Genomic DNA, 17,140 nt, shown 5'->3' with positions numbered 1-17,140 from the left:
GCATGCAACCGTGAAGCGCATAAATAAATAAAGTTATCGCCTGCTCGTTTTACATTTTAGCTGCGGTTGTGTTTTTTTTTTTCAATTTAATTACCGTGAAATGTAAATATGAAGTGGAATCTCGTTGCATATGCCAGCACAATATCGAATCTACTGCGAATTCCCCGAATTGGATGAGAACAAACGCAACGCAAAGGCCCCCACCGATCCAGTTGAGGAATATCCGAGGCGCATTGTGTGGATAGATCGGTCGACGACAACAGAGACGGGAGGGACGACAACGACAACGGCGACGGCGACGGCGACGACGACGACGACGGTGGTGTGGTGCTGAGGCGGCGCGGCGCGGTGGAACGGACGCAACACAGAATGGATGTTGAAATACCTGTTTTGGCTGGATATCTTAATGTTCCAACACAAACTGGATTTTCGCTAAATCGCATCTCAAAAAAGGTATGAAACCTGTGTGTAGCACTCCTTCCTTCCTCTATTCTGCAATTCTTTCTCCCATTCCCCGTCCCATCATCACATATATTATGCACACACCAATTGAATATATATTTTGTGTTTTTGCATTTGCATTTTGAATATTCAAATTTAAATTTGAATATTTTTGCCAAATGCGCATTTCGATAAGAGAGGAAGAGACAGGACACACAACTGCACACACACACACACGCACACACACGATCGAATGTGTGTGTGTGTGTTGGAGTTTTCACCGTGTGTATATCATCCATGTGCATGTGCATGGAGGGGATGGACATACCACCGCGTACTTGTTGCATACAAATGAAGCCTGTCAGCGGCAGAGGGAGCGGGACGTACACACATGCCATGCCATGGCTCTCTGCCGCCAACATAAGTGTCGCTGATTTGCGCACACGCACGCACACAGGGCCCCCCCACAGCTGGTCGTCGATTCATCCAGGTTTCGTGGTATTCGTTTGCATGTGTGTGTGTTTCTTATGATGTTTGTGGACAGGAAATTCTTGAGCACGCAATAAATTGGTAGAGCAGAGCTCTGGAGCACATATATGCATATTTATTTTGACGTTTCCTATGTGTGTTGCCGCCTGAGGAGTTATGTAAGAGCATCCCAGATGCTCCTAGAACAGAACTCGGAATAAAGCTTTTTAAGCTTGGCTTCAACAGCTGTTCTGTTGCACCTGCGACCTTGATGCGGCGGAGCCAAGAAGCCGCCCATTACAGGGGGGTTTAAGTAGAATCCTTTAGGTGTTGAATAGCCATAAAAGTGATCAATAGCCTGTAGCACTTTGGATTCTTCTTACCATCACACATTTCGAAAAGAATCTTATTGACATCCTTTTTGCAGAAACCATGCAGTCGATATTGCCTTCTGTTCAAGGCCAGTCGCCATGGGATTGCCCGCCTGGAGATGTGCGAGAACAAGGACGATAAGAATCCCAAGATATTCACGCTCGAGAATTGTGTGAAGATCACACAGGACCCACCGCCGGACAAGCTCATCCACATTGTCAAGCACAATGGCACGCTCACCGTCAACACCAACAGCGATGAGGAGCTTAAGGATTGGATCACAGCCCTCCAGACCGTCGCCTTTTGTGACACGGCAGCCGGGGGTCATGCCGTTCATGGCGGGGCCATCGAGGAGGATAACGACCTGTATTGCAGCTCATTTGTACGTATTTATTATATAGGAATTGGCTTTATCTGTCTGTATGGTTCGTCCCATGCCATAGTCAGACGACACTGACACTAGATCCACTGATCCACATGGCACTTGCACCTCCTCCTCCTCCTCCTCAAACAGAAAGCCGCCAACTTGATGCTGATTCTAATTCGTTTTTTTGCTTCCGTTTCTCGTGCAGGATGGACTGTTCATGATTACACTGATACCCTCGGAGGCCTCCATACGCTGCTGCATTGAACCGAAGACGTACATGCTGCAGATGACGCCCACGGAGCTGCAACTGAAATCGGAGGATCTGAACGTAACGATTGCCATGTGGCCGTATCGATTCATACGAAAGTATGGCTACCGCGATGGAAAGTTCACCTTCGAGGCGGGCCGTAAATGCACCACCGGCGAGGGGGTCTTCACGCTGGATCATACCAATCCACAGGAGGTATTTCGCTGCATGTCCGCCAAGATGAAGTCGATGAAGAAGCTGATCAGCGGCGACAGCCTCAGCACGATCGAGTGCGGCGAGAATCAGTTTAGTGCCGCCGCTGGCATGGAGCCGGGCTCCCGGAGCCCGTTGCCGCCATCGCCATCGAGCAATCTGCATGCTGGCGAATTCGAAATAAACTCCACACAGAGCTGCATATCGTTGCGGGGATTCATTAGCTCCAATGATTCGCTGAATAACTTTGCGGCGAGCAATGGCAGTGGTGGGGCGGCGGCAGCGGCTGGTGCTGGCGGTGTCGTCGCCTCGGTCACCCTCTCAGTGCCGCCCAACAGCAGCAAGCACATTCCGAACAAGCCGCCGCGCAAGCTGGGTGGCCTGGTGTCAGTCAGCGGTCCTGGCAGCCAAAACCATTGTGATAAATACAAGAATATTGTGAAATATGAACCTGTTGCCATAACGACATCCTCGCCCTCGGATGCCAACGGTAAGAATGGCGGCGGCAGTGGCTCCTCAATGGTCATCCTCAAGCCGCCCTCACCGGAGACCATCACCTCGCGCTCGGGCAGCACCTCGAGCATATCCAGCACACCGCCGGACTTGCCGCTGCGCAACGAGAGCACCAAGCCGCTGCTGGAGCGCGATTACGAGTGCATCGAGAACATAACGGAGGCATGGCGCACACGGGGCGTCGGCGATGTCCGACACTGCGAGCGCATACCCTCCATACTCTGCGACACATCGGATTTTGTCCGCCAGCGTTCCGTATCGAAGCGCAAGGAACTAGCGACCCAGTCCAGTGGCAGCAACACCCCCAAGATCATCGACATCGATATTGGGGAGGGCGTAACGTCACCGTCCCTGGCAGCGACACCAAACAACACCGTCGGTGTGCTGATGTCCTCATCGGACTCCAATTACGATCGATTGGACTTCCTGTCGCCCAACAATAAAACATCCAGCGGCTACAAGACAATCGTGAATGTAACGCTGCCCGTTAATCGATTGCGCTGCAGTCCGCCGCCGCCAAATGAATATGAATTGATTGCTAGTCCCGATACTGAGAGCTTTCGCAAGGCCGATGATAGCCATTTGGGCTATGGGGTTTTACGTAAATCAACGAATGCCAATAATAACAATAGCAACAACAACAACAACAATTGGAATCTCCAGCAACAACAACATCAACATTAGCAGCAACAATGCAACAACGAACAAAAGCAACAACGAATCTGCATTAGATCATCGCAGCTATAATGGTCTGAACTATACGATTGTCAGCAAACCGAAAAGAGTGTGAAAGTGTGTGGAGCTATTAGGTGGCTGCTTCTGCTGCAGTGTGGCAAGACAAAATAATTGTTGTAGCTCCCTAACCTAACCCTAACTCTGCCCTCCCATCAAATGTGTGTGTTCAGAGCAGGGAACCGAACCGAGAGCGATAGACAACCCCGAATCTCTGCGTAATAGATACGCGTTTCCTCAACATATTTATCTCCAGGGTTTAATCCAAGCGACAGGAAGGGCTGCAACAGGCGCAAGTATGTGTGGCTGGGATATTTTCCATCCATTTCCCCGATATTTTTTGCACACACACACACAATGCAACGGTACAGCCATTCCGATTATTGGCTCATTTTTCGCCTCTGAACTGATTGAACTGTTGGAAACATCAAGCTCTTTGGATCTTAACCCAATACATCTCCTCCAAATCGAATCAAAATCAAAATCTGTTTATTGTTTTCCGTTTTGTTTAATTTATAATCTGTGATTTATTTGTTTGTTAATTAGCTCCCAGCTCTGAACGCACTGCCCGCCACTCTGACTCTGATTTTTCGTAGCATTTTTTAAATTAAACTCAAACTCGACTCGCAGCATGAGAAGCGTTATTACAGTGAATGATCGACAGGGAAAGAGACACCAATTGAACTGAAGTGAACTGCAAAACAAAAAGAAAAACCTAAAACATTCCAGTTAATGTTTATACCAAGTTTATACCATTAGCAGCAGTACATTATATTCCTTATTCCTTACAAAATCTGTCTCTGTTCGTATCCTTTCGCTTATGCTAAATTTGTACAGCAAACGTCGGCAAACGTCATTCGATGAATGTGCTGGAATACAGTGGAAGTGGAACATTCAAGCCATCAGTCGTGTCTTTGGGTATTTTTGCGAAATTTGTCCTTAATCCATTTTGGTATTTAGTTTTAAATCGGCTGACTGCATATAGCTGCCATAGAAATATAATCCGTCATACATATATCAAGTTTGTTTTGAAGATGATTTAAAACAAAACTTTGGATATTTAAGTATTAAAAAATTCCTAAAACATAACACAAAGCTGCCATCATCAGATAGGTTTCGGTGTCTGCAGGTATATGTGGGCTCGTATTTTAATTATTCAACTGCCATAGAAAGATAGAAAGATCTAAGATCAAAGAGATCTTCAGGGTTTTCTTCTCTTTTTTTTGTTTTTATCAAAAAAGCACTGTAAATAATTTTCACACAGCACCACCCCCAGGATATCACCTCCTAACTAGTGACGAAAGTCGTAGCTTGAGGCAGGGGAAGTCTCTTCTCATCCTTGCCACACTGCCCCTACACATGCACTTCACACCACTCCTGTCCCCACCACCCAGCACCCAGCACACTCATTCCCGCCAAGCAACTCCTCGCAAAATTCGAGTTCTCAAACCAGGCGCCATCGTAGCTGGATCGTTGTAAACGACATTTATTTTTCTTCTTATCGTATTATGCAGATGTCACAAGACAAAACCGAATGAAAGTTTGGGGCAAAAAAGCATTTTACTTGGAAACAAAAAAAACACCATATTTTTTTTTTACTTACTTTACGTTTACGATTATGATTATTGTAATTATTATTTTTTTTGTGTCTGCAAACTATTATTGTGTAAATAAAGAACAAATAAAATCTAGAAAACGAAGCGAACAAACAAACAAATAAAGAAACTGTGAAAACGAATGATAAACACACGCGGTAAGAAATATCCTCAAAGTTTGATCTATAGCTCCCCTTTGTCGCTCTGTCCTGTTGCTCTTCAGCGCTCTTCTTGAGCGCCTATTCCTACCCATATACTGCCTAGCATTAGAGCTGTATCTGCTCCTCCTTTGAGCATAGGGCGGGGTACTGGGGATTGGCCTTCGTTTGGCACCCACTGCCGGCCACCGAGCAGGAGGAGTACACGGGCTTGTGCAGTGTGTTGCCCGTGGCATAGTTGCAGGCCACCAGAAAATGATGGAAGCCTTGTCGCTTGAACCGCGTCACGGCACAGCCCACGGCCACGTTCGCCTCATTGGCCATCACCGCAAAGTGCGTTATATCCCTGATGGAAAAGTAATGTGCCACAGGATCAAACAATACTCATCAAAGGGTAAACTAATCGTAGACATACGGTCCGCCTAGGTGGAAGGCTTGCAGCTGCTCTGCGGTGATGTCATTGCCCTCGGCTGCCCAATCGTCGATGGCACGTTTGAGGATCCTATCCACGGCGCTGGGAATGATCCCAGCGAATCCCGCCATATAGAGATTCTGACCGGATTTCCTGTACTTCTGGGTGTTGTGGCACTTGTCGTGCTCCAAGAGGCACTGCCTGGCATTGAGTTCGGCGAGGCGGGCCAGCTCCGGGTCCCAAGAAATGGTGGCCATGCGGCAGGCGGACCGCGGTACAGTGCCCCCGCTGCTGGCCCACTTCTGGCGCAGTGTGTTGTGGGCATGCAGCAACTGATTTTGGGCCGCCTCATCGATGTCCAGTCGAGCGGCGTCCGCGGGACACGAACGGGAAAAGCTCTTCAAAGGGAGAGAAAGACAAAAACGACCGTTAACGGAGCATGGATATGGATATGGTTGTTGGTGCGACGATGTACCCCACGATTGCGGCACCCAATGTGCACGGTGTCCACGGGGCAGAGTTCTGTGCGGCAATAGTCCTGGGATTCCACGCGGTAGGCACCCAACGCGATGCACACCACGGCAATGCATCGGAGTTGCATTGTTTTCGGTTTTTGGCCTTAGCCCTGTCGCCGAGTGGCCGCTTTATAGGGCCCATTTTGTGGGTGGGTTATCAGTGGAGCATGGCGGAATGCCCGGCGCTGGTGCCCCATACATAGCTTAATGATTCAACGGCAAACTATTTGAGAAACCCCGCTTAAAACAGTGTGGGCAAGCGGCCAAGTGACTGTAACGATAGCAATTATCGATAAATTTGCAGAGCAATTGGCGCCAATTTAAATCAAATTTTGAGCATACGAACCAACTTTATTTCCTGCCATTTTGATTATATAAAATGTCTATAGCAAACGGATCGCCCTCCCACGTAGCCCCGCAGCGCCCTAGCCATCCATCAAATCGATTTATGATAACTTTGTTCATGTGAATGGCGCTCGTCGTCGTTGTTGTTGTTGTTGTTGTTGCCTACTGTGGGGCTATATTTTTTACAATTTTGTTTACGCACAAAAATTTGGGTAACGTGCCGATGGCAACGTCGTCGTTACAGTACTCGGTACCCTTTTCCTTTTCGATGGGCCACAGATAAAGCCAAAATCTATTTGCCGGCTAAAAATAGCACGACAGCACAAATTTACATTAAGAATAAATAGAGTTTTGGGGGTCGAAGCTATTGATACTCTTAGCACATCGATCGTTACTATGGCAGGTTGTGGTATGTACAAATATGATATAGTGGTCCTGATCTTGGTCTTTACAACAAAAGCAAGCATTGTCACATTGCAAATATAGAAAAATATATCTATTGATCTATACCCTTTCTTAGGGTATAATTACGCTGGATATGTTGTTTGGTGCCGCCTTTCCACTTAGCACTTGAGAAGCACGACAGCATCAGGGTTAAAGTATGGGAAACATTTACAATGGTGTGGATTACACACAAAATATATACATGTGTGTGTGCGTGTGTGTTTGCCCCAAAGAGTTTTAGAAGATTTGTTTAGATTATTTTCGGTTTTTCTCTCCTTCTCCTTAGAATGATATTTTGTTGTCGAAGGTCGTCGATTGCAACATTAATTGAATCCTATAACATTACCTACCATTAACAGATCTTACATACGGAAAAATGTACCTCTGTTAACTAACAGACCGGCACAGAGCCTCTCAAACTGTGGCCACAAACGTAAGCAAATCAATAATAATGTTATTTACCCATTTTATTTACCCGAAAAATGTTGAAAAGCAGTTTCCAAATCTGTTTACGTTTTTCATTTACTTCTTATTTACCTTTTTTGTTGTTGGTGCGTGGGGGTGGGGGTCCTAATCTTAAAACTGAAACTCATTTTCATTCGCTTTTATCTCGGTTACAAAATCCTCCGATGGTCAGAAAGTCATGTGTGTGTGTGTGTGGTTGTTGTTTTGGTTGAGGGGTTTTATCAAGACCCAGACAGGGAGCGGCATAAACAGGTCGCTGATAAGGCGACCGTCAGCTGTAATTCAATTTACAACATTGGGACCCCGTTAACCTTTATGCGGTTCTAGAATTTCAAATTGAAAGTATTTTCTAGGTACTGCCCGAAAAGAAGAACTCAACAAGTGGAAGAGCTCTAGTCCACATAACGACGATAGAATACCCTGTTATTCTAGCAATGGAACAGTTTATTAGGAAAATTTCACTGCCTAATTTTCCAATACTTACATATGCATAAATATATACGTGTGTACATATGTTTCTATTGCTTAAACACTGAATCGATACGCTACGAAAGGATCCCAAACCAGACAGACCCAAGCAGTCTCTCACGGTCGAACTCGCTCCAGTTGAATATCAAAGTAAAATCTTAATTTGACCCAACATAGCCACAAGCCCCACCTAGTGCAGGGTTTCAAAAGGATGCGTTGCAAACAGGCACGTAGGCTCTTCTTAGCTGTTATACTGCCGGTGCAGGCAACTGGAAAGCGCACACGGACACCCTGTCTCTGTCTCCCTCTCACACACTCTCACTCACACGAACGACGCAATTAAATTTTCTGTCACTTTATGTAAAGAGCGGTAAGTGGTGGTGGGGAGGGCACAATAGAAACCACGCCACGCTACGCCTTTTTACGGTGACAAGCAAAGAGTTCTCTGCCGCCCTATGCTGCAGCCTCTGTCGCCGGTGTGACGACGTGCCAAAATCCGCATACAAAAATACGGCCGGCGCACGCTGCGCTTCTGCTGGCGCTGCAGTGGATCATGGATGGGATGGAATGGATCGTTCGTTTAAATAGCATCCACATGTTCATACATATGTACATCTGTTGCCTCTGAGCCGAGATGGGGGGCAACCACGTACACCAAAATAAAAATAAAGAGAAACAAAACAAAATAACAAAAACAAAAACAGAACAAAAACAATTTAAATGGCGTTGCGGAAATCTCAACTGGCACTAAAATTGCGCGAGTGTGCGTGGACTGGACCTTGAAAAGAGCGACGAAGAGCAAGAAGCCGACTAGAAACTAGAAACGAAAACGCGAATTCTACAGCAGCCGCTGGAGCCGGACAAGGTCTCCCTTTTTGGATTCGCTCCACTCACGCATTACATGTACATGTGTATTTACGTATGGGCAGACAACAAGATCCACATACTGATTAGCCCGGCGGCACACGCCCCAGACCCCACTACCGAACTATTTCTCAGGCCTAGACATCAGCCCCCAATTAATTCCGAAACCCAGAACCCAGCCCCAAGCCAGGCATGGCTTTACATTCACGGTTTTACGTTTATTACGCATTTAATTGTCGTTTTTTTACACGTTTTTGGCAAGCCTTTGATTTTCATGTGTATCATGTCTGCTGTAACGTCAGCTGACTGCTGTGGCTCCTGTCCACGAGGGGTGGAGGGTTTCAATGTGCTGTTTGCGGGCGCAGGAGCAGTTGCAGCCTCAAAAAAAGTGTAATTTATGTATTGATAGCATGCACATGCTAAAACGGAAAGAGACGGAGACTGTTGCAGTTGCAGTCAACCATGTTTGTTGCTAGGCCTGGCGCCTGGTTTGTTACGTGACGTTTTATCAGTCGCCCCGAGTCTCGAGGTGCACCGTTGTTCTTGTACACGTCGTCCACCCAACAACTGGTTTTCGTTCATGCGTGTACATGCATCATGAACGTGCAATTTGCCAGGAGAGTGCTACGTAGTTTTTAAGAGCGTAGTGTTTGAGAAAAGTTAGAATTTCATGAACTAGCTGTTTTCAAGTACCATTGTGCACGATTTCGCCGGACAGGATTTGTTTTGAGGATAGAAAATTATTCTACACTCCGTTGAAGATTTGAGCCAACATCATGTTACGTCGACGCATAAACCCTTCTGGAAACTTTCCACCGAACACATGTTTCGTGCTGAAGCGCCCTAAGCCTCCACAGAGTGCAGTGCACTCGTCTCTATTCAAAAACAAAACTGTAAAGTGGCGCGACGTCGACGCTGCTCTGTTGGTGGGGGCCAACCCGTTGCACTTTTGTTAGAGCAGTGCCGCTCCATTTTCTCTGCATTGATCTTGATATTCTTTCTCATTTTCCCATTTTTACATTTTTTGGAACCAAGTCCACTTAGCATATGTGCTGGGTGGAGGGAGGGGTGACAGAAAGGGGCTTTGTTTGATCAAGACCACTATATGTACAACAGAGACAGACACATACCTATATGTAACGCATGTAAAATGTGGGTGTGTGAGTGGGTAAACACATGCGTGAGGCAATGAAGTAGAACAGAAACAGTGCGTCGCCTCTGCCGGCGTTGCTGCTATGCGTGTGTTGGGCTTGGAGGGGGAGAAACGTCTACAGAGGGTAGCTCTGGTGCTGACATTTTGTCACACGCCGCGACCTAAATACGAATTTTATTATATTTTTTGTTTTTCGTTTACTTTATCAATGGTAAATTAGTCGGCTCGGCCCATTGTGCGTGCGTGAGTGTGTTTGTTTGTGTTTACATAATGCATTTTCTCCTACTGTCACTGTACCGTTTGACAGCCACTGAAAAGGCAAGTCCGCTAACGTCTGTTGGTAGCGCTTCCTTAACCGGCTTACATGGCCCCCCTCCCCCTTGACCCAACATGTCACTGCCAATGTCCATTGATGTCTATGTGTGTGTTTTCATGAATGTATGTATTGTATGCTTCTCGCAACATCGTGCCGCTGTTTTCGACTAGCAGCAGCTGTGCTCCCCGCACACCCTTCTATGTTGGCATACATACTCCTTGTCTTCTTCTCGCTCACACACATACACTTACACAAACACAAGGCAACAGCGCTCGCTCGCTCTGTCGTTACAAGCGTCGCACAGTGGTTTGTTTTCCGAAAACTCATGCAAAAATCCAATCTCGAGTTGTTGAATATATCAAATGTGTTGTTACTGTTCAATTAGGTGTTGATCAAGCTATGAACAACTTTTGATACTCTTCAATTAGGAATTGATCAAGCTATAAAACACGGTACATATAATTATATATGGACAAACAAATTTGTGTACATTTAATCGCTGTTAAAAGTTGTACCAGGGCTCGGCCAATTTCAATTTATTTTTTTAAAGATGTTTGAACTGTTAAGAAAGTTTCATCTGGCCCATATACAAAGTTATGATTTTAGCAACATGTTTTCAGAAAACTAGCCACTGTGCGTCGACGTTGACTTCGTTTCAGACCGTTTCGGGCTGCGTCAAAACATTTTCGAACGCCTCACAAAACGGTTGTCTTCGCTCCGTAAAAGAAGTTGAAGTCGAAGAAGAAGTGAAAGAAGAAGCAGAAAAAGAAGTCCAAGGGGAAAATTTGAAGTGGAAGAGAGAAAAGTGTAATACGCAAAAAACGAACTTGCAATAAACATTTTTTACAAGTTTTTAAGTGAAGTTATTTGTCCCTTCCGAAACCGGTTGTTAAATGCACAGTAAAACAATACAAACAAACAATACCAAGCAACGTTGCACATTTTCTTGATTCAGTGCATGTAAAACTGCAGGCAAAGAGACAGCGTACAAAAACAGCAACAAAAAGAAGCAGTAACAGAGAAGAAGCAACAGAAGAGAATACGAAAAAATGGCCTTTTCCATTGTTAGCCGCAACATTTTGCGCACTTCGAGGGAAATTCTGGAACGAAATATGGCCGCAACGGTCGGTGCACTGACCGCCGCCTCCCTGCCGCCTCTCACCCACACACAGCGATTGCCATGTAAGTGCACATGTGTGTGTGTGTGTTTCTGTTTCCATGTTAATTTAATTATAAAAGAGATCCAACAATGGTGGTAGAGTGGGAGGAGGAGAAGCAGCTCTCAAAAAACGAGGCCAGTGAATCTGCAACTGTGGATTATTACACGCACGTACACAAAACAGAAGCACTTCTCAAACTGCAACTCAAAAGACAGTTTATCCTCTCCCACATGAATTTCGTAAGCTGTAGCACAGTTTAATGTATGAATGACATGACTGATGATCATTCGTAGGCCCTGCCCCTTCTTCAACCCCTTTCTGGCGTGGAGAAGGTGCTGAAAGAAGCAATTCTTTCACTCCAAAAACAACAACAAACTGTTGTGCCAGAAAAAAAGCCAGAAGCTTCCATCATCCCAAGAACCCCCGTTACCCTCTCCCCGAAAACAGGAAATGGAAAACTGCGCAGAATTTTGCAGTAGAAACTTGCGCAGAGCGCAATAGCAAAACAACAACAAAAAAAAAATACATCTTCTTTCTTCCTTGCTGCCCTTTTACCTTGCTTCCTCTCCCACCTCTCGTAAATACACACACCCCTTTGCCCAACCAAACAGCTGAGCGGGAGAAATAGAGATGGAGAGCACGGTTTGACAGCCATAATTATAGTCGTGCCAGAAGTGTTAGTTAACAGATGTGTTAACAGAAATTTCGTTATTTGGAGAAATGTTCTTCCTGCTCGTACATTAATTTTGGGATTGGGATTATTTAAAACGTAACAGCAAACTACTTTAGCTGGGAATGTAGTTTAAGCACAGAACTCTTCGCGGCTTATTGTTTCTATTCGTTTCATTGAGCAGTGTTAAGTAACAGTGGCACAGACTAATTCTTAACAGAACTTTGGCTTAACATAAATGTTGTGTAACAGAAACAGAAGATTTTCCTTAAGAACAGTTTTAAAGCCGCATAGATCCCCTGACTTTCGCTTCTAGCTTAATTCTCCCTTTACATATTTCAAATCAGCATCCATCCAAGCCAGACCATCATATAATGTAGCTCTTATAGGAAAATCAATCTAATAACATTTATTATTTCTGTTTCCTTTGAGCGAAGAAAGAGCCACAAGGAAGTAGGTTAATACAGTCCTGAGGCGATTCTTCTTTCCTATTGATTCAGATTGACCTGTTGCTCGACTTTGCCTGATGCTTCTACTGCTTTTTATATATCTTATTCCACTGTTATTTTGGCATAAATCAATTGGATCTTTTTTTATGTTGTGTTATTTTTGAAACGTGCTTTTCCAGTTTTCAGTCCGAGCCCCCAGACTTAAATATCAGACTGATATTCAAATAAAAAGAGGCCCGTTTTTGCATTTATTAAAACACAAATCGCTTTTGCCTTTTGGCCAGACTTCAAATGAGAAAAAAACTTGTTTACAACCAAAAAACGTATTGTTTTCGCTGGCCAAAGTTCGTTTAACCGAGCGAAACCACTGGAACCACACCACCAGTGGGGCCACAAAAAGAGGTTCCACCGATGGACACATACAAACACACACAGACGTTGGTACATTCGTGATAATGATATCATCTGGGGGCCGCCAACATCTGTATTTGGATTGTATGTGTGTCGTGTGCGGGTCTTGGGGGCCCATTCTTATCGAGAGACATTCAAAACGTTTACAAGACTTTTGCTTGTAATTAAAAAAGAGAGTTCTCTTTATCTAATGGCATTGACAGAAGCTGTCAGCGATAGAGGATAAACATTTCCTCTGAAAGCGGTCTGGGATATCTCATTATAATAACGTGGAAATTTTCCACAACTAGAGAGAGTGTCTTCTGGCTTCCGTGGCCTGGCGGCGCCTAAACTGTACAGGTTTACCTGGCTACAGTTTTACCATCAGTACCTCTAAGACCTTCGCTCTGTAACTGACAGGATCCCCTCATTTTCTATGTCTCTCTCTCTCTGGCGCGATTCACTAGCAAAAAATCAAAACAAAACTGGTTCAGAATAATTTTTCATGCAAACAGAACTGACCTTAACAATAGCCCAACACGCTCCACTCGAAAAAAAAACCAGAAAAGGCGAAGAGAGAGAGAGAGCAAGCAGTGTAATTAAGAGAATAATGTTTGTTTATACGCTGAAGGGCACCACAAAAACCATAGCAACAACGAAAAACAATATCAACCTCAGCAAGAGGTTGAAACAATACACGAGGGGGGGGGGGGGGGGGGGGGGGGGGGGGGGGGGGGGGGGGGGGGGGGGGGGGGGGGGAGAAGGGCCAACCAAACAACAACAACTGAAGCAAAATATTGTGCAACAGCCAACTGCTAATGAAACAGTAAACAGTCAACAGAGATATTTGGGAATAACAAAAATTAATGAATGATCTAAAGAAGTAGAATAAAGAAAGAATAAAGATTTTTCCTATGTAATCCGTACAGTCTGTTCAGTGGTATTTGGGTGATTACAAGCAACGGATAGGTTTAGGGTTTGTAGGATAAGGTTTGCATAGAAATTGACCTGAAAACCATGATTGTCATACAATCTCTTAAAACTGCAACTGAAAACAATTGCTTTAGAACTGTAAACTAATTTCTCTTTTCCCCCGTCTATATTTTTTTAGCGCCTTCTGCTCGTAACTGGTGGAAATGGAGCCCACCCGCTGCTGTGGCACCAAATGCCCACAACCGTGGTCCAGGCCGTACGCAAATATTCAAAGAAATCCGCCGGAGCGGCCCGCCTGCGCCGCGAGGAGGAGAGCGACAGCGATGCAGACTCAGATGATGAGTTCGAGCAGCGCCGCCAGAAGACAAGCTCCAAGCGAAGCGAAAGGGTGAGTGAACTGCAGACACAAATACACACAAAAATACACAAAAGCAAACCAAATAGGCCTCTGCAACACCGTCCACGTGGCTGTGAAATTCCACGATGTGCGCTGGGTATGCAAGAAACGTGTTTCTTAAGCTGGTGTTTGAGATACTTTCCAGTCCACGTGGATGGGGGAGCGGCTCAATGTCGATTTTTGAACCTGCTGGCCAACAGTGTAACTGGGCTTACATTGTGCGTTCTGTTTGTAACAGGGCTTGCTGGGTGTACATTCCAGCCAACGGTTAGGATTTCGTACGATCAAAGCTTTGCTTTGAGTAAGCTGAAAGCTTGATGACAAACCAAAATTATGCTTTAAGCTCCAGGGGTTTTTGAAAAGTTCCGAATCAGCAAGCAAGAGCTACAAGGTGGTGATGAAGCAGTGCAAAAAAAGCTGTTGGCACCATAACAACCCTCAAGCAAGCTTTCAAAGCTGTTGGTCCTAGCAAGCCTTTTACCGTTAGCTACATTTGAAGAGCTCAAGCAGTTTTCAAACTTCAATAACGAACATCAAGCAGTTTCTCTCACGAAAACTGTTACTTTTTTTAAGCTGTGCAGCGCTTTCAGAATTTAAGTAGTTATTGTCAGCTTTCAAGCAGTATCTATCAGACTTACAATGAATTGTTGAATTTGGTTCGGATGTTGGATAGAGTCCCTGTTTTTGAGTGTAGATAAATGAAAGTGCATCATTCTGTTGGAATTGTAAGCACCTGATGAAAGCATAAAAGTTTAATATAGCGCCTCCAACCAGATAAAAGTTACAGTATGTTGGGGGGACAGGCACACTCTTTCAATCTGTTTCTTATACACATTCAATAATTTGTGTATCTCTTTTTGTATCTTGCAGGGCGATTCGGCCTTCTGGCGTCGCAAAATGCGCACCCTACACCGTATCATGGACGTAAACCATGACGGCGTCATCTCGTACGATGATTTCAGTTTGCTGGCCAAACGATTCAACGATCTGGGACACCTGACGCCCGAGGTGGCGGCAGAATTCAATGACGTGATCAAGCAGACCTGGGAGGAGCAGTTCGGGGAGATAACCCCATACAATCTGGTGACTGCCGAACAGTTTTTGGCCGATTTGCATCATCGTCTCAACGACAAAAAGATGGCAAAGCGCATTGGACGCTTTTTGCCCTACTTGTTTAAGGTAAGTCCCCATTGATCCATATATTTAATTATCTTTATGACATTTTATTTTGGATTTGTTTGCACAGGCTGTGGACTTTGATCACACTGGCCATCTGGATCTCGAACAATACAAGCTTTTCTTCCGCTGTCTGGGACTGACCGATGACGATGCTGCCGTTTCCTTTGCTGTGATAGACAAGAACGGCGATGGCCAATTGTCGCTCAAGGAGTTTGTGCATTTGGGCCGTCAGTTCTTCCTAACCGAGGACGATACAAAGATATCGAAGATGTTCTGGGGACCGCTGGTTGCTAATCATTGACGTGTTGCAGCCACTGCTGTAGAATACTCACAAAAACAACAACAACAACAACAAAATGTGAGACATCATCATGTTCAAGATGCACGATGCAACAATGAGCCAATGCTGCCACAAACAACATCAACAACAACAACAAAGACAACGACAATGACAATTAGCCATCAGTCGTTGCCAACACGCATGCAGGTGGCATGCGGCAGTTGGCCCTATCTACAGCATGTGGCGCCTCGTACAAACAGCAACAATCGAAACAACAACAGCAACAACAATACAATCATTATAAGGAACATGAGCATTTACGACTATTTACGGCAAGAGTGGAACCACACAGCCAAGCGCTATCGCCGGGAATCGGAGAGCGATGAGGATCCAATGCCCAGTCCCAAATTGCGAAAACACAACTACAGCAACTATCATCAGCGGAGGGAGCAGGAGCGCGAAAGGGAGCGGAATGGCGGGACAGGAAATAAGAATTCAGTGGAGGACTATGATATAAGATTTTTTTTCTACCTTAATTCGCTAATACTATTCACGGTATCGTGCCGCAAGTACGAAGGCGATGACCTAAAACACTTTATTGTCGAACGCATACGTAAATTTGATCGTGTGCGCCGCAAGGCGCGCAAACGCCGCAAGCGACGGCCCAAGCAAATGCTGGCAGCCGAGCAGCAACTGCCATCGTGAGTCGTGAGAAGAAACGCCACTGCAGTCCGCCCTCTGATTATCGCTATCTCCCCTCACACCCCACCCCCCCAACTATATCTATTCGTATATGATATCTATTATTTTTTTTGGCTAGTTAAGAGTTACGTTTAATAACTGATATACAAAACCAACAGCAAACATGATATGTAACAAGAATAAAACTGATTTTAATTTGTAATCGTAATCACACAAAGAATTTTGCACTTCCGCTTCATCTGTGCCGCCCTTTTGCGGTCACTGCGAGATGCACAAAATGTACAAAAAGGCAGCGCCAAGCAGAGCAAAGCCGACGACGCTGCGGACATATATCATTATGTAAACGCGCCTGCAAAGAGGATTTTCTGGCGATATCAACTGAAAAGTGTTTAGGGCGAAAAAAAGTGGAAAACGCGAGCGTCAGGAATCGAGGGAAACAGCCGCCGAAGCAAAGGATACTCTAGTCAATTGTTCATTTGAGACACGACGATAAAGAGATGGTTGACTTAAATATACTCATAATAAAGGCACGTTCAGTCCAATAGGCTGTTGCATAATAAGACAGATGCGGACCATTTGCAGTGCTTTATATATAATAAAGTATGTACATATCTAAATGTCTGCATACTGTTTGTATATATTTTTGCGGCGTTTGGCGAACCTCTCGTCAAAGTCTCTATACCCAATGAGCAGGGAATGGGAACAGAAATACCCCAAGTTCCATAAAAAAAAAAAACCCCAACAAAAAAATGGGCAAGAAAAAGTTGTCGCGCGTAAATCTCGACGATGGCAACCTCCTACTACGTTCCACGTCTAGGCCGGCTGACCAGAGCTCATTATGCGCATTTGTTGCAAGATGGGGAGAGGATGCAAGATGTGAGGGTGGTTCGTC

General features: G+C 45.1%; 3 protein-coding genes across 3 annotated transcripts; 2 read left to right on the top strand and 1 right to left on the bottom strand.

Annotated features, from left to right (window-relative positions):
* Positions 1 to 15: 15 nt before the first annotated feature.
* On the top strand, positions 16 to 3,705 carry LOC111074381 (rho GTPase-activating protein gacZ). The gene is given in 4 exon segments (XM_022367135.2): positions 16 to 453; positions 1,337 to 1,663; positions 1,854 to 3,269; positions 3,271 to 3,705. Coding segments are annotated over 4 exon segments (1,968 nt in total). The 5' UTR covers positions 16 to 369; the 3' UTR covers positions 3,412 to 3,705.
* A 1,235-nt stretch (positions 3,706 to 4,940) lies between these two features.
* LOC111074387 (antigen 5 like allergen Cul n 1) lies at positions 4,941 to 6,122 on the bottom strand. Its single transcript, XM_022367140.2, has 3 exons — positions 5,994 to 6,122; positions 5,522 to 5,916; positions 4,941 to 5,452 (listed from the first exon to the last, which is right to left on the bottom strand). The coding sequence occupies exons 1-3, from the start codon at positions 6,117 to 6,119 to the stop codon at positions 5,215 to 5,217; spliced, it is 759 nt and encodes a 252-aa protein (XP_022222832.2). The 5' UTR covers positions 6,120 to 6,122; the 3' UTR covers positions 4,941 to 5,214.
* Positions 6,123 to 10,758: 4,636 nt separating this feature from the next.
* On the top strand, positions 10,759 to 16,456 carry LOC111074368. The gene is given in 5 exon segments (XM_022367117.2): positions 10,759 to 11,250; positions 11,252 to 11,270; positions 13,869 to 14,078; positions 14,958 to 15,266; positions 15,334 to 16,456. Coding segments are annotated over 5 exon segments (1,569 nt in total). The 5' UTR covers positions 10,759 to 11,137; the 3' UTR covers positions 16,252 to 16,456.
* The last annotated feature ends 684 nt before the right edge of the window (positions 16,457 to 17,140 follow it).

The sequence above is a fragment of the Drosophila obscura genome, unplaced genomic scaffold (genome assembly GCF_018151105.1).
Source record: "Drosophila obscura isolate BZ-5 IFL unplaced genomic scaffold, ASM1815110v1 contig_97, whole genome shotgun sequence".
NCBI lineage: Eukaryota > Metazoa > Arthropoda > Insecta > Diptera > Drosophilidae > Drosophila > Drosophila obscura.
Note: the sequence above shows the minus strand (reverse complement) of the source record. Positions and strands in the feature narration are given on the sequence as shown.